This window comes from Cuculus canorus, chromosome 3 (assembly GCF_017976375.1).
Source record: "Cuculus canorus isolate bCucCan1 chromosome 3, bCucCan1.pri, whole genome shotgun sequence".
NCBI classification, from domain to species: domain Eukaryota; kingdom Metazoa; phylum Chordata; class Aves; order Cuculiformes; family Cuculidae; genus Cuculus; species Cuculus canorus.
In genome coordinates this window covers 9501910-9518687 of record NC_071403.1, presented here as the reverse complement: position 1 = coordinate 9518687, position 16778 = coordinate 9501910, and the positions used below count along the sequence as shown (strand labels likewise).

The 16778-nt window shown below is 35.6% G+C and overlaps 1 protein-coding gene across 1 annotated transcript in view; it reads left to right on the top strand.

Moving 5' to 3' along the window:
• HMGCLL1 (3-hydroxymethyl-3-methylglutaryl-CoA lyase like 1) overlaps positions 1 to 16778 on the top strand; it is an 85808-nt gene that overhangs the window by 29053 nt on the left and 39977 nt on the right. Inside the window, exons 5-6 of the mRNA XM_054063954.1 lie at positions 1529 to 1677; positions 14527 to 14590. Of these exons, the coding sequence (XP_053919929.1) occupies positions 1529 to 1677; positions 14527 to 14590 (213 nt within the window). The remainder of the gene's footprint in view (positions 1 to 1528; positions 1678 to 14526; positions 14591 to 16778) is intronic.

The window sequence follows — 16778 nt, the reverse complement described above, 5'->3', positions numbered from 1 at the left end:
TTTGCAAGTTCCTATAAATGATGCTTGTGTATAAAGTCATTTACTTCTCATTCTTTGACTTGTTGCCCTAGAGAAATATCTGAAGACTGTCTTCAGTGAAGAAGAATGAGGAAAGAGTCATGGGAAATGTGTTACATGGGAATGTATTAGATTTCTTAAATTCTGCATTTCATTTTGGTAGGGTTTGAAAGTTTAAATTGTTTCAGTGCATACAAAATATATATTCAAAATTACGGACTGAAAAATAAATGAAGCCGTTCAGTCTTCTTAAAACATACACATTGACAGTCAAATCTTTACACTTTTTTGATTTCTGAAATTTGTTGTGCTTCTACGCTTTTGTTTTGGTATAGTAAAACTATACTTGGAGAGCATACAGCTTGATGGACATTGGTGATGTAGTCTATCATTCAGTTTTTACACTACATATGAAATCCCTGTTAAAACAGAAGCCTCTGCATTGAAGAGTTAACTATCAATACTCAGTTGTGTAGTACCACAGCTTTGTAAGCAATGGTGGCTTGTATAAGTTGAATGAAATCTGCTATATCTCTATACTGTATTTAGTGGTATAATGAAAGTATAACAATGCAAAAATAGTTGTAGGTAATTATTGAGTTCTTTCTGGCTGTTGTTTTTTTTCGGTCTTCTCTCTGAAAAGATACTTGTTCCTGCAAGGGTTGCTGAAGCTTATACGTTATCGTGCTGAAGCAGAGAGTAAGGGGAAAAGCTCTGTCCTTTTTCATCAAACAAAAGTATTATTCTCACTAGAGAGTGAGAATTAATTAATTAGAGATTCTTCTAAGTTTAAATGTTTTCTTCTAATATCATTTGGCTTTCAGCATTCTAGTTTGCCTCATGTTAGTTGATTCACTGAGTCCTGAGGCACTGAGTACAACCTCAGGCTAATTGTCCCTTCAGTGAAGTCACCACATTTACACATTTTCTAGACTGTGTTTGCTCTGGGACTTTTTCTCAGCAGATTCTCACTTACATATTTTCCATATTATCCATATCAACTGTGACACCAATACCAGTGGAGCCCTTGATCCTTGAGCGGGCTTTAACAAGGAAATCCCTTTTGGTTATTGTTGCTGCTCTAGGCACATACATGTACAGAGCTTTCCTAAGCTGATATTCATGAGGAACAGGCTTTGTACATAGGATGGATATTTCAGAGTTGTTATATGATCTTTTCCTTTTCTGAAAAATGAATATGTATCAATCATTGCTATTTTCATAGTTAGTTCATATGATTTCCTATACCTTAAAGCCTTCATCATTCATCACTTTAAAAATGTGCTTACCTGTTTGCTAAGACGGGGAAGGAAATATGCCATAGTGATTGAACTCAAAATTTGATTCAATTTTTGTACGCAATAGATTTTCAAAAAATGAATTGAAGCATAGTATATTTTAGATACGGATGATATAATATACTTTACAATTCCAGAATGGCATACAGAATTAAATGTTTAATGTAATCTTTTAATAAAGTGTTTCTGTTTTGTTGAAATGTATTTTTCAGATTGCAGCAGGGGCTACAGAAGTCTCAGTATTTGGTGCAGCATCTGAAACTTTTAGCAAAATGAATATTAATTGTTCGATTGAAGAAAGCATAAAAAAATTTGAAGAAGTTGCTACGGCTGCAAGGAATATGAATATTCCAGTGCGTGGGTAAATATAAAGATTCTTAAGTAATGCAGAGTTATTGGAGTTGATGTCACAGGTTTTTTTAATACCAGTAGAAAAGTATACTCATATGATAGTCTTTATTATGATTTTTTTAAGATGTAATATGTTTAGTAATTTTCATCTGTTTTGTAACTAATGGTGATACTTTTATATGGAAATCGAAAAAAAAGCTGTCTGTATAAACGTATCCATTATATTACACAAATTTATTTTTATCATCACAGATGACACAATAAAATTTATTTAGTGCTGCTGAGAACTCAGAACACTGTTGCCTACACCTTAAAAAATACTGCATACTTTTATTTTATTATAGTCTTAATAATATGTTGCTTCATATGCTGTAGAATCAAGGTATAAAAACGATAGAACAAATTAACTCCTAAGGAAAAAAAATTCTTGATATAAATCGCCAGGCATTGAAGTGTTTGGAGTCTCTAGTGCATGAAACTCTGGAACTGTCCAGTATTTATCGTCTCTAGAGTACCTTCTTTTAAACTTGATCTAATCCTGAATGATATTCACTATTGCACTGCCTTTTTTTTTTTCATTTCCATTTTCTTTTGCATTAAACAGAGCTACTTATCTAAGATTATTTGTGACGATCCTTGTGAATGCAGAAAGGCTTCCATAGATTTAAGAAACTCAACTGTGAGATTGAGGCTTACTGGCAATTGCAAACTACATCATGCTCAGAAAATACCTGGATAGACAATACCTGGAAAATAGATAGAGGTAGATACCTTAAGAGACTAAGTGCTCTGGTTATAGATACTGGGATCTCTCTTTCTTCTGGAAATAGTGATGAGATGATGCTGCTGCTCGCTTTTTTAGCACAGCAGTGTAGCAGTTTGAGGATTTGCCTTGAGAAAAGGAGATCTGACTTCTAGTTATACCTCAGCCTCAGAGGATCAGAGAATAACAGGATGGTTTAGATTGAGAGGGACCTCTGGAGGTCGTCTTATCCAGTTAGGGGATTTTAACACATGCACATCCAGCCAAGGATAGCTCATAAAATCTTAAGTCCCTTTTCCCTAGCCTGGATACATTTCAAATAGAAAACCACTGAACGGAGAAGTAAGGACTTCCACTGTATTAAGGAACAATAACTTGTACCAGAGTTTAAATACTCTACCTTGGTGTTGGTCCAACAGGTAGGTCAAGGTTTGCCTTCCTGAGCAACTTCTCCTGAGAGATGAGGTCTCTGCCACCACTGTTCACCACATTTTTCTGAAACTAAAAACGGAGGTGAGAGCATAACTAGCAATTTGGGTTCTCCAGGAGGATTAAGCTCAGGAAAATTCGGGCCCAGATGAGTTTTAGGTCCCAGATAGGTGTGGACAGGGGAATAGGCAGTTAATTCAGAAAAGAGGGCATGTGTATAGCAACAAACCTTAGACACTGGTGGTCATTTTTACACTAAACTTTTGTTTTCTGGTTTTCTCAGGTGTCTAGGCATGTCAGGCAATGTTTTCTGTTTCATATTCCTGTATTTCACTAACAAAATTTAACCAAATGGCACAATACAAACAACCACACGTGAAGGGAATCCTCAAAGCCTATGTGTTGTGTGGTTTTGGATAGCTATGGGTGTCAACCAATGAACTTTACAGCCTGTCCAGAAGATGTAAACTGCAGATGATGAAGAAGCCCCTGTGGTGTACTCTAGATTTATGTTGGACCTTAAAATGTTAACTTATCTTCTGTGAACTAATTTTCACGTTTAAGGAAGTTGCAACCTGCTGCTTTTTTTCCACAGATTCTCTGTCTAGGGCATTTGTAATATGCCAGTAGCAGTTTTTCTGGCGCTGATGCACTGACGTGATAGAAATGACTGCTCCCATGATAGGATTCTGCAACGTTCCCATACATTTATTGTTTGCTATCTGATGAACTGTGTGGCAGATTTTTTTTCTGCACGTAGCCGAAAACAAAAGAGAAAGCAGGAAGATAAGAAGACGTGTGCGGAGAGGAAGGAGTAGGAGGCTGAAAATGATCAAACACACACACACAAAAATATGATAATAATTAAGAATAAAAATAAATGAGATAATTGAACTTGGAGGAAATACAGACAGATTATGTTTTAAAAGTTCTTACTTTGTGCCTCCAGTACAAAGATCTGTAATTTCACTTCAGTGTTCAAACCCAGGCAAACAATACGTGCAGGACAATTTTATTGAGTCTGTAGTGCCAGGTGCAGTGTGTTACACAATGCTTTAACAGTGGGCTGCTTACTATCAGGTATGCTACAAAGCGAACAGATTTGAAGTTGTGAATGAAAACAATGGGAGTTTACTCCAGCTATAGCTTTCTTCCACTGGCCTACAGGTTTAAGAGAAGTGAGTCGTTCAGAAATAGGAAGCACAGAAATAGGAAGCCATTGACAACATCATTTGATTGCTGGACTAAATTTACACTTCAGGAAATCAAAAATCTTAGGAGAGGACTGCCTGGTATTTGTCCAAGGAGATCTATTATAATATAACTCCATAATAAAGTAGCTAATGAGCTAAAATTTTGCTGAGAATCTGAACTGCAGAATATAGAGCCTTATTTCATTAAAAAAAACCTAACTGAGGTAATAATTCTGAGTATCTAAAACATCCATTGAACATGGATTTCGGTATATTAAAATATTGCAAAGAAAGTTTTGAGCATGCTAAGAAGTTAGAAGATAAAAGAGAACTCGTTAACACAGTCTCTTTTGACTTTGAATACACTTTTAACAAATCCATCCCAGGGAGATTTTGAGGGGCAAAATAGTAATTAATAGGAAAAAAATATTACCGTGGATCAGGATCTAGAGAAATGTTTTACAGAGAATAATTACCAAGAATTGTGATGCATTGATTCTTGTTCCTGCAAGTTCATACTCACTTAGATGCTCTTCTCATGGGTTGCAGAGTTACAGGAATCTGTAGGAAGAATTGAGACAGAAGGATTACTCAGAAATAATAATAAAAAATGACAGTTTAGCACCCATCTGTCACACTACTTTCTTTTAAGCTCTATTGTACTGCCTTTTGTTGAGTACAGTTCTGAAACCAGAAAAATAATAGCAGGAGCATGAAATGCAGCATTCAGGACTTTTTTTTTAAATAATAGGTCTCCTAGCAGCTGAACAAAGCTCTAGAAGCTGGACTTGAAACTTCTAATTAGTCAAAGAATGAAAAAAACCAACCCCATAAATAAGAAGCATCTGTTTTGAATGCTAAATCCAGGAATAATTCTGTTTACAATACTTCAGCTGCTTGTGAAGGGGACAGTTATCAAAGCAAACTATAATTTCCAACTTAATTTTAGAAGACTGAATCATGACTGATACTAACACTCAACAAAAGTCTGCACTACTACAGGGAATTCATTGGACTTGAGTGGAAGTAGCTCAGTATTCCCCAAATATGGCAGTACGTTTGGAAGATTTGTGGAGTTTTACATTGTATTTAATGATATAAAATACAGGGCTTCTCTTTCTCAATGAAAAAAAGTGTGGAAAAGAAAATCAGAAAGTAAAACTTAATCAGAAATTTCGTAGAAATATTCAGTGCAATCAAGGTGACGCTCTCCTGAAGATAAAACAATTAAAAAAGAATTACCTACAAAAGCCTGCAATTTAGTGTCTTGATTTTTGATCCCATATTTAGCTGCTAGTAAGGAAGGTGCTTTTAGTGATAGATAAAATAAAGAACACTTGTGTATCCCAATTCCATGCAAAATTCTTCAAATGCTGAGACAGTCAAAGCTTTGTGGCAAGTTGTTTCTTATGCTTTATATCCTGATTTGTAAGTATCACATAGACAAGTCAGACAGGGACAGAAGCTGACAGTTTCAGAAATTGAAATTTGTGAGTTTCTGTTGAATTACTTCAAACCTGGCATTTTGGAAACAAAAGATGGAATGTTACAGAATTCATCAGTTGACATTCAGTATTTCAAATTATTGGTCATAATTTGACTGATTATTATGGAGTGTCAAGGGGAAGATTAACTTGTGGCTTCTAAATAGACATAATATATTTTTTAAATAATTATATCTTGTTTACAACTATTGTTGTAACATGAGGTTATCAGTGCATGACTGCACAACAAGTCTGAACTTATCATCCTAAATCTTCTTGGAAGATAGAGCACCTGCAGGCTATGGTATATCATACATGCTTTTTAAAGTACCTGCTTTGGGATAACGATGAACCACTCTCCGGATGAGCCATCCTTTTGGTGCAAAGGAGGTTGGGTCTTATCCTATAGATAGCCTATCTAAGGCATAGGCTGTAGATGTTTATCTTTGATATTGGAACTTAAAACAATGAATTCCATCCTACCTGTGCACAGGCTAATGATTAGCACCTTGTAATTTATGTAGATTACATTAGATACAAGAAATATGTTAATAGGCTTTCTACTGCAAAGTAACATAAAATGAAGCTGTTATGTGTATGGACAAAGATTTGTACTCTGTGCACCGGCAATCAATGTTTTGTTTTTAATCACCCTCTTAGAGATTGGCTACTTCTAAAGAACTGTGGTCAAAACCTGCAGCCTTTGCTCAAGCAAGCTCCCGGGACTACGTATTTTGGCTTCGAATCTAAATTTTGTAGGCTAAATATTTTGTTTGAATTACTTAGGTAGTACAAATATTAATATGCAGAAATTGTTTTTATATTATTTTCAATACAGAGATTGTTTCCTCTCTAAAGCACTATTATTGTTTAAACTGTTATTTATTTGCAGGAAATGGATAATTTAGTGCCTTGCCCTAACTCCTTATTTGTGCAGTTGAAAAATACTTCCAAAAATAATTTTAAGGGGTTCAAATTTTATTTCCTATTTTTACTGGCAATTTAGAATTTATGTAGTGAGCATAAATCACTGGCAATGCTTGAATCTTATGAAAAATGCACTCAAACAGTTGAAACTAGACTTTAAGCTTTTGCATGTCTTACTGTTGCTACAGCTGCACTAACATTGATTCGATCATCATCCAGAAAACTTCTGTTGTCAGCTGTCACATTTAAAATCTGTAGCGCTACAGAGTTTTCTAAATGTTTACTAAATTAGTTCAAATGTTTACGAAGAATTGAGATCTTGTGCATGGTCTTAGAAGTTAGACTATTTATTAGCATCATAAAGGGGTTTTTGTTTTTATTTTTTGTACATACATAAAAATTTTACACTAACATCTGGGACACATTTGGTGAAGACACTGAGCCAAATCAGTTATAAATTCTGTGGTCAGCTGATTACTACTATGCATATTTTGCATGTGAAATGACACAAAATACTGCTAGCTTTAGAACTGCATCTTTTAATGCATAAATCAGGTGCTATTAAAAATATCACATCTTTTTTGGTGATTAAAAGTGAACCTTAACATCCAGGATTGATGAAAAACTATGAATAATGGTAATTGCAAGTAGTCACTTGGATTGTATTTTAACTTAAATGTCGTTTAAATGTACATATGAAGAAAATGTTAAGTAAATTCTGCTTAAGCTAGATTCTTCCAAGTTAATAAATTCCAAAATTGAAAAAGACAAAGATATAAATTACAATTAGTACAACAGAATAGTAAGGAACTAAGGACTTGTGTCTCCCGTTTTCCACAAATAGCACTTCATTGCTTACTTTGCATCCTGTGACAATGAAATAAAGTCAGACTATCTCCCACTGAAATATTCAGTTCTCTTTAGGACTGTCTTAGTCCTAATAAAAACAAACTGGGAATAGAAGAGCAAAAAGGTTGTAATTTTTTTTTTCCTCTATAAAAAATAACAGTTCTCCATGACCAGCAATTAAAATCTGTATTTATGCCTCAGTCCTGAAAAACTTTCCTGCAAATAGCCCTTTTGAGGCCATTAAGACTACTTTCATGTGCGAATGTGATTGTGTATGCAAATATTTAGAGGTTCTGTGATAGAAAAACAGATGCAAATGTTTGCTGTAAAATAACTTTATAAGCATTTCCTTAGAAAGCTGCTGCTTCATGAATTAAAGCATATGTAATCACACATTAATTCTGAATTGGGGTATGTAATTCTTTTGTTTACAGTCTTTTAAGAATGAGCAGTATGGTAGAGGTCACAAAATGTAAAAACATACTGAAATATATCAATATTTGGCTTACATCTGTGTTTGCATAGAATTTAAATACTGGTTGATATACTTGAAATATAAGAATATTTTGTTGCTATGACAAATAGATACCAAACAAACAATCGTATGCATTATTATTATTATTACTACTACCATTTATATTATGATATAGTAAGGGCTACAGGATACAACATAAATAATTTCTTGTTGATTATAGGAAATAATTATTGTTTACTTAATGCTAATACACAAAGTAAGACACAAAATAGTGGAAACTTAAAGAGAAATTATTTATTTTAGTTACCCTTACCTTGTGCTAGCGATATTTGGATTTATTTTAAGAAAAAATAGATGTATAAGAATACATACATTTTATTTTAATATACTTTAAAACAAGCAATTCCTGAAACTAATAATGAAGTCTGTTTTGTTTATAAGGAAACGTCATGATTTTCTGAAACTTCTGATTATCAAGACAAGCTGATCTTTATAATTCAGTTCATTAATGTTCTTTTTCTTTTCTTTTATTACAGTTCATCTTAAATACCTTAATTCAAGATAGTTGGATGGCTTTACAATACTGTATTTTATATACCTAATTAGAAGTTCCATAAGATAAACTCCAACAATTCAGTTTTCCACAAATCAAACAGTTTAAAGCTGCATGTGTTTTATAAATACAGGCAGAAACTTTGAACTCATACTTTCTGGTATTCTGGAATACTTAGGGCTGCAGTACACGTGTTCTTTCATATTGCTTTAAACTTCCATTTTTAGACTTCGCTGTGTGTTTTAACATAGTCATAATTATATTGATAATAGAGTGATTTATACCATTATCGCTTCTTTAGATAGTAAAACCAATTTAACACCTTCGTGTGGGCCTATAGTTGAGATTATGGGAACAACGAAATGTAGATGAACATTTAATGGACTTGGAAGCAACATATTTTAGTATGAGAATGGTAAACAAATCTAGGGGGTTACACAGTATTAAGCCATCTGGTCACAGTTCCCTGGAGAAGTTTGAGAAGCCGGAGATTGTTGGATATGGAGACTTGGTGCATTTCTCTGTACTCGGGACTGGTTAAGAAAAGGATGTAGGAGCTATTACACTAACTCTATTATACTGGATGATTGCACTATGGAAAAGGAGGCATTTTCCTTAGGAATAACTTTTTACCAACTTTTATCCATCTTTTTGTCCTTGCAGATATTATTAGTAGGCCAGAAGAGCTGCATTTATTTCTTTTAAAAAAAGAGGGTGATACCTATAGGAAGTAAAAATGATCCCTGTTTCTTCTTAAAGAGCAGCATAAAATTAGACTTGAAATGTTAGCATGAAATTATAAGGTAACAATGCAATGTGTTTGTTAATATGTTACTGATTGCTCCATTGATAATTTGATGTAGTTATTAAAAATTAAGTGGTTAAGTGGCCCTTAATTATAGTAACACTTTTGTTCTCTTTCTAGAGAAGTGATTTGCTAGAACATAGCTACAATTTTACAGTGTTTTCTGGGCATTCTAAAAATTATGGCAAACATTATTTCTATAAGATTCAGTTTATATATCATATATATTACTCGCAGCTGGGTGCTAAAGACATGGAAAGAGTGCTGCTTTTTTTTCTTGAATCAAATCTGATAGAAAAATCCTAGCCTTATTTTCACATTTTGGGCTTAGCTTGGAGATTCTTTTTTTCTGGAAGAGTCTCCTTTCCCTCTTCTCTTCTTTGCATTTCCCATCTCCTTACAGCAGAGATTGCCTGTTTTTAACAAATGGCTTCCTTTGCAAAGAGACAGAATATATCAACCTTAAGATTATGAATTCTCCAAATGATAGGCGTATACATTTTAGCACAAACATCCAATAAAAATAAATACATCTGCAGTGAACATGGTAAATTATATGCGAACTTACACTATAATAATAAACAGGAAACAGCAGCATCTGAGTCTGCAACTGGCTTCTCAGGAGGCTCCGTGCTTCCAGCTGTGGTAGCAGCTGTGGATCTGGCTCTGGAACTCTTGCTGAAACAAGCTGACAGAGGGCTGATTACAACATGGAGTTCAGTTTCTGCTTGGATTCATTTTCCTCTTAACACACTTTGGTTATGAGAAGTTTGCTCATTTACCCTGTTTGTGGTTTTATATCTGCACTTTGCAGTCGTTGAGCTGGCATGGTGATTATCACCATTCCTAGCGACCTTGATCATGGGGACCTTATACTGTCTGTACCATTTGTGGGACATTGTAATTTGCTTTTGGCTTATGGGAAGAAATTGAAAACTCTCTTCCTCTTCCTTCTCCCTCCCCATCCCCAGAGGCTGTTCAGTATTTTTGTCCAAAATATTACACAGGAAAGTTGTTGGAGTTATTTTCTTAATTGTTGCATAGAAAACAATTTAGGAGGAGACCAAACGGTATTCACCGGCAGTCAAATCTGTGAAACACACAAGAGACTGGGTAAACTGCCAGGTGAAACAAATAGGGAGCTTGTTTTTATCATTTCTTTATTAAAGAGAGGAATTCTGATTTCACAGAACCTGAGTGAGCAAACCAGCATCTACCCGTGTGTTCCTTAAGCAGCTATATATAAATGTTCACTCATTGCAGGTCCTTCTTTCCACCTTGGGTTGTATGGGCTCTTTTCTTGATTGCATGCTAAAGATGTAGTTAAGCTACTACAACGTGTGGCCGTGATTCAGCAAAGATTTAAGCACGTACTTAGAATTAAACTCTTCCATTGCAGAGTCTGCCTTATGAATTCCCAAATATCTGCTTCTGCTCTCATACTGTGGAGTGTCTCTGGTGAATATCCTGAGACCAAGACAGTCTTTTTTATTACAAAGTCTTTTTTTCTTTTGGTCCTGCCATATTTTTAGAAAACAGTTGTATTCTCCAGCTTAACTGACTCCCCAAATTAAATCCCAATTGCCTCTGTAACTCGTTGCTAAAACTCTTCCCTCTTTTTTTTCTCTGCTGCTTTTCTTCTCAAGCATCTTACTTTTTCTCCTAAGAAAAAAAGAGATACAGTATGCTGCTCTTTCTGTCACTCTTTCCTCCCTTCTCTAATCCTTTCTTTTTATTCTCCACTGTCAGAGCAGTAGGAGTTTTTTGTCTACTTTCCATCTGTACCCCTTCCACTTGCCCCAATGACCTCATGTTCTGTTCTTCCTCTTATTTCTCCCCTCCCTTATTCTCTCTCTTAACCTCTCACTGTCCTCTGGCTCATTTCCACTGTAATATAAGCAAGCATTTGCCTCTTAAAAATTGCACCTTTGACCCTACTTGATTCTTCATATCATATCTCATCGCCTATCTCTTCTTCATTCCTAAGCTCATTGAAGGCGCTGTTTATAATTACTGTCTGGAGACCCTCTTCTGTGATTCCCTCCTATAACTCCTACACTTTGGCTTCTGTTCCTTTCTCGCAACTGCAACAGCTCTCACCAAACTCCCTGATGACAAGAACTCAGAAACAGTAGTCTATCCTCATTCTTCTTGACTTGTCAGTAGTGTTTGCTGCAGTTGATCAGACTCTTCTCTAAACTTAAGTTTTTTGTTACTTTCTGTGGCTCTGTCTTGTTGATTTTCTTCTTTCTAAGCAGTTCTTCAGAGCATTCATTAAAGCTGTCTCCCGTTTTGGAGGAGTGTGGGCGGAGGTCTTGGAGCTTTTCTTTGCCTGGATTCTTTTGTGCTTCTAATGCCTTATGGGTTGTCCCAAAAAAAGAAAATGTACCAGCCAAACATATCTTGGATAACAGACCTACCTTCCTATTGAAACCTATTTCCTCTCACTTGAGAGTATTGTTTTGGAACCGCACAAATGGAATTACAAAGCATCCCACCCTGCTCTACTTTGAGTCTAGATGTCTTGGCAAAAGTTCAGACTAGACACTTGATTAACTTCCCTCTTTCACATAGACATCCGTATTTTCTCCTTTCATATGCTAGGCTCTCTGTACCCCTGGCAGCTGTACTCACCCCTTGCCTGCATCTGTTCCAGCTTGCATTACTTTTTCTACAACTGACTTAAATTGTATTTCTTATTTCTAATAAGAATCGTAGACATATATAATAGTTTGGGTTGGAAGGGACCTTAAAGATCATCTAGTTCCAACCCCCAATAATATAGCAAGAGCTTGTCAAATGGAATTAATATTTTATGTCCTCTATTAAAAATGTTTATCTTGATATATATTTGGAGTGCATTTTACTCTTTTACAGTCTCATTTTATGAATTTTGCTTTCTTTGTCATTGCCAGTGACTGAGTCCCATTTCTATTACTCCTGTCCTTTCTCCATGGAATCCCAGTGGATTTTTTTTTTGTGTTGACAGTACCAGGAAATTTAATGTTATCACCACGTTTCTATTTTTTATGTTAATTCATTAAATGAAAATATTTGATAAAATTCTACTGAGTTTATCCTTGATGAACTCTTCTGACAAGTTTTTCATTCTCCACAGGACTTTGTTCTCTCTCTGGTAGGAAGTTCTTTACCTGACAATTCTTTCAGTAATCCCTATTTTCTCCAGTTTAATGTTGAACATCAAATGCCCAGACAGATTATATCTATCATATTTTCCTTGTTTAAAATGTCAGTCTAGTCGCAATAGTGTAAGCATGCAGAGAGTTCATAATCTCAAACAGATTTGTACATTGTAGTAGGCAGATTCCTCAGGTCACTACATACTTTCATACCCCAGCAGGCCCAGCTGAATTATGTGAGCTCGGGCGAATTTCTGCTTGCTGGTGTGAACCACAGGGAGTATTCCCTTGTTCTCTAGATACCTTTTGGCTTGCTTCTACTTTTGTTTGCCCTACTCCATTCCAGATGTCATTCATGCCGCATTATCACTACCAAATGCACGTCTTCTTGATCTAGCCAACGTAGCTCTTAGGAACATGTAAAGATATACGTAATTAAAGGCAACATATGCACATATGTAGAGTATGTTTTGCATTTACTTTGGTTTTAGTACTGCTCTTGCTCACTTCATAGTAAGTGCTGTGGCTGATGATGCAAAATCATTTCAGTAGAAGTTTGTATCCACTAGCTCTAAGCACTGTAATGATATGTAAAATCAGTCTTTTGGGTCTGAAATTTTTCATGTTTGGTTTCACTTGAAAAACTATGTATGTCTAAAAAAAATAAGGAAATTATCCCAAATTGTTTTTAGTTATGTGTCACTGAATAGCAGAGCAATGTTTAACTGTTAACAGTAGCTGCTTTTTTATCTTTAATGTAGATAAGAAAAATTAGAATTTTGAAACTTAAACAGTGACATCTAAATTGGGGGATGATATTAAATGAAGTCTATGGCCAAGTTTCAAAAACCTGGTTTTCATAATGAGATACAGATAATTGAAATCATGCCTAGTAGGCATCTGGACTAAAATTATGAGCAGGATGTAATGGACCCAACCACTTTCGTGGAAAAAAAAAATCATTTCCATTTCTTTGTCAGGGCTAATCAAGTTCTTTTTAGGTTCAAAGTTTGCATCATTCATATTGCTCCTTCCAGTATGCCAACACCATACCTTCATATGTGGGATGGAGTATTTTCCACACATTAAAATGTTGATTTTTTTTCACAATTTGTTTTTGCCTGTTACTCATCCTAATTTCACATTCTATCAATCAATTTCTCTTTCAACTGCTAAGAAACAATACATCCTTTGCCATACGGACCTCAACTACATACAAACTGGCATCTGTTCAATGCTGTTTGCATTATACAGTGTATAATTTTACATTATATCCTTTCAGTGTTGAAGGAAAGGGAATGGTGGGGGATTGATGAAGGCTCATGTTCTATTAAGCAGTTGAGCAACCTCCCACTGGGACTGGGGCTCTGCCTGCCTCTGAATCCATTGTAAATCCCTTGACAGCCACACTTATTTGGATTTTCAATGGCTGTTTCTGATTAGTTTAATCCTATTCCTAATCAATTTAAGATAAACAATTGGAAGTTTAATTGGAATTTCATGGCTCTTAATTGTCATTTAGAAAAAGGAAATTTATACCAAATTCTATGCTAACACAGCATTAAGGATGAACAGTGGGGGTTTGGTTGTGGCTTTCAGTTTTTGTATTTCGTGGAGCCAATAGCTACTGAGAGACACGATCTGACTTCTTAGTTTCATCTCGTCTCAAGCCGTACCTAAACTAGCTGGCAACAGAGCTATAATTCTGGGGCAGACGGTCAGAACTGCCAGCACAGAGATAGAAAGTAAAAAGCTACCTCATTCACCACAATTCTAATGACTTAGGAGATGGTGGGGTTGTTGTAAGTTGCTTTTGTCTACGTGTTGCTCTCTGTGGTCTTGGTAACTGGCACGTGGATAATAATGGTATCTTCCTCCGAGTACCTTGTGTGAGCCAGGCAGGGCAGAACTGAGTTGGCTGTTATAACTTCAGAAGGAAATACCAGACAATATTGAAGAGTCTTGCGGCAGCATTAGCTTGGCTGCGTTGCCAATCATTTGCAACTTGTAACATACATTGAGCATAAATAAAGCTATAAATCTCTGTTCTGTGATTTAGAAAGAAAAATTCTAAGCTTGCTATTTTCATCTGATATAATTTTAACTCTTTATTCAAATATTTATTTTACATTGGCTTAAATATTTGAAATTTTATTTAACCTCTTTTTTTGTGTAATGTGGATAGATACAGATATTCATATATAAAACAGAAGTATCTTTGTGTGTTCTTTTATACTGTAGGTATGTGTCATGTGCATTGGGATGCCCATATGAAGGAAACATCGTACCAGCTAAAGTTGCAGAAGTAAGAGTGAATTTCTGCCTTGTCTTTTTAATGAATCAAAAATCTGTTTTGAAATGTCTACAAGTAATGTTCTCTACTTAATCGTAAAAAGATTTTTAATGGATAAAATTTAAGGAAAGCAAACATATAACCTCACTCAACCATATGCAGTCAAATCTAAGGAAAACAGTATGTTCAGATTGTTATCAGTCATGAGAAAAAATATTATGTGCTATTTCCTCCGACAAAAAGGTAAGGAAACGCTTAAGGAAATAGATTCAAGCATGTATGACAGTGGACCTTGTCATAGGAGATGATTTCCAGCACAACCTTTTCGAAAGGCATCTACTTTTACATCCGTTTTATGCTGGCACAAGCATACTGTGCTGTCAGCTGGTCAAGCCACTGCTGCAACATTATCCTTCTGGTGAATGTCGTGGGATTGATACATGAACCTAAGCTCATCCCCAAAATTATTTTCTACTGCTTAATTTGTTCTGCTGCTGCACCTTTGCTCCATGCCCACTTTTCTCAGTTAGGATAAAAGAGAAGAAAGACAATGCCTTAGTCCAGCCCTTTCTTCCAGCAGAGAAAGGGGTGAGTGAAACAAGCATCAAATTGTGCAGGAAGGCAAAGAGGGCGTGAAAGCTATAATGGACAGTGGATAAGTAAGTGGAGAAAATTCAATAGGCACGAGGCAGAACAACTGGCCTTCCTCCTGGACAAAGACTTGTGTTCTCTATTATGCTTAATCACTGACATTTGGTTATCTAGCAGAATCTCCAAAGCACTTTTTATTCCTTTTTAGCACTAACAGCCAGTCAACATTTGTCTGCTGCATTGCGTTCTGCGTGTGTGGCTTTCAGGTCCTGTTCTTCTGCATCTTCTTCTAGGATACATTCCAGATGGAACTTGTGATAATACTTCTCCCACAGCAGCCACATATGCTCACACTCTTCGAAAAAAAATAGCTAAATTGGAAGGTACTCAGTATTTCTAAATTAATTTGGTTTAATATGAAGTGAAAGTTAGAAGTGACACCGCTCTAGTTAGAGAGTTGATGACAGATTCAGCTGTGCTGTTGGTAAATTGCTTACTGCAATATCATGTTCCCCAACAGGCTTTTTTCCATGTGTTACTTGCTTTGTAACTACTGTCCTTGCACAGAAGAGCTCCTCTTCAGTTTGCCAGTGGGAGTACTACTTAATGTTCCAAACTTGTAAACTTTTACTCGCACAGATATTTTATTTGCTGTCTTCATCCTAGTGTCTTCTTGTTTACCTGTACACCGTTGTGTATGTGATTAAGAAAAAAAGCTGCCTCGTTAAAGTTATTGAGGCCCTGATTCAGCAAGCACTGATGTTTACATAGAAGCATCTGATTAGCTGTTAATGGATTTTACATACGCACATGCACTTATCCTTTGCTGAATCAGAGATATCGAAATTGCTGGCTGTATTGCTAAACCCTTTCAGAGAGCTGCCTCTCAGTTCATCATCTTTTTTGGGATGGGAGTGTGTGATTCGTTTGATTGTGCATTGCAATCAGCAGCTACAATTGAAATGGTTAGCCTGTCTTTCTGCAGTGAATGACAGTGACGATATTTGGTTTTTTAAGCAAGAGATTTTTTTAAACTGAAGCAAAACTAATTAGAAGAGGTGTCTGATAAACCAAACTACATGCGTTTCTGCCTTATTAGGTGCATAACTGTTTTACACATAGTTATCTAGTGAGTGAAAACTTCACATGCCTTCAGATATCAAGAATGCATCTGGTACATCCATATGGTTCTTTATTTAAAAAAAAACCAGTCATCCTCTATTAAAATAAACTGTATAGTCCTTTTTATCATGCCGCTTTTTCTTGAAATGAAATCACTAACCATTTATCATCCTGTGGTTTGTGAATTTCAAATTTCAGCCTTAGGCAAATAAGGCTTGAAGGTTGTTGGAAGTATATCCTTGAAGCCAGTTGTGTTATCCATTGTCTTCCAGTCATATTCTTGGCTGTTGTTACCTTTCTGCCTGCTTATTTCTCTGCTTAGCTTCCTTTTAACGTAGAGCAGTGAATTCCTGTAAGTATTACCCAGCATACAGGCTGATCAGGCTACAGAAAATGTGCCTATTCTTATTGGAATGCTGTTAGGTTGTCATAATGTTTCCCTTACAGCACAAGGACTGCAATGTGTTTTTATATTGTTATTTCCTTA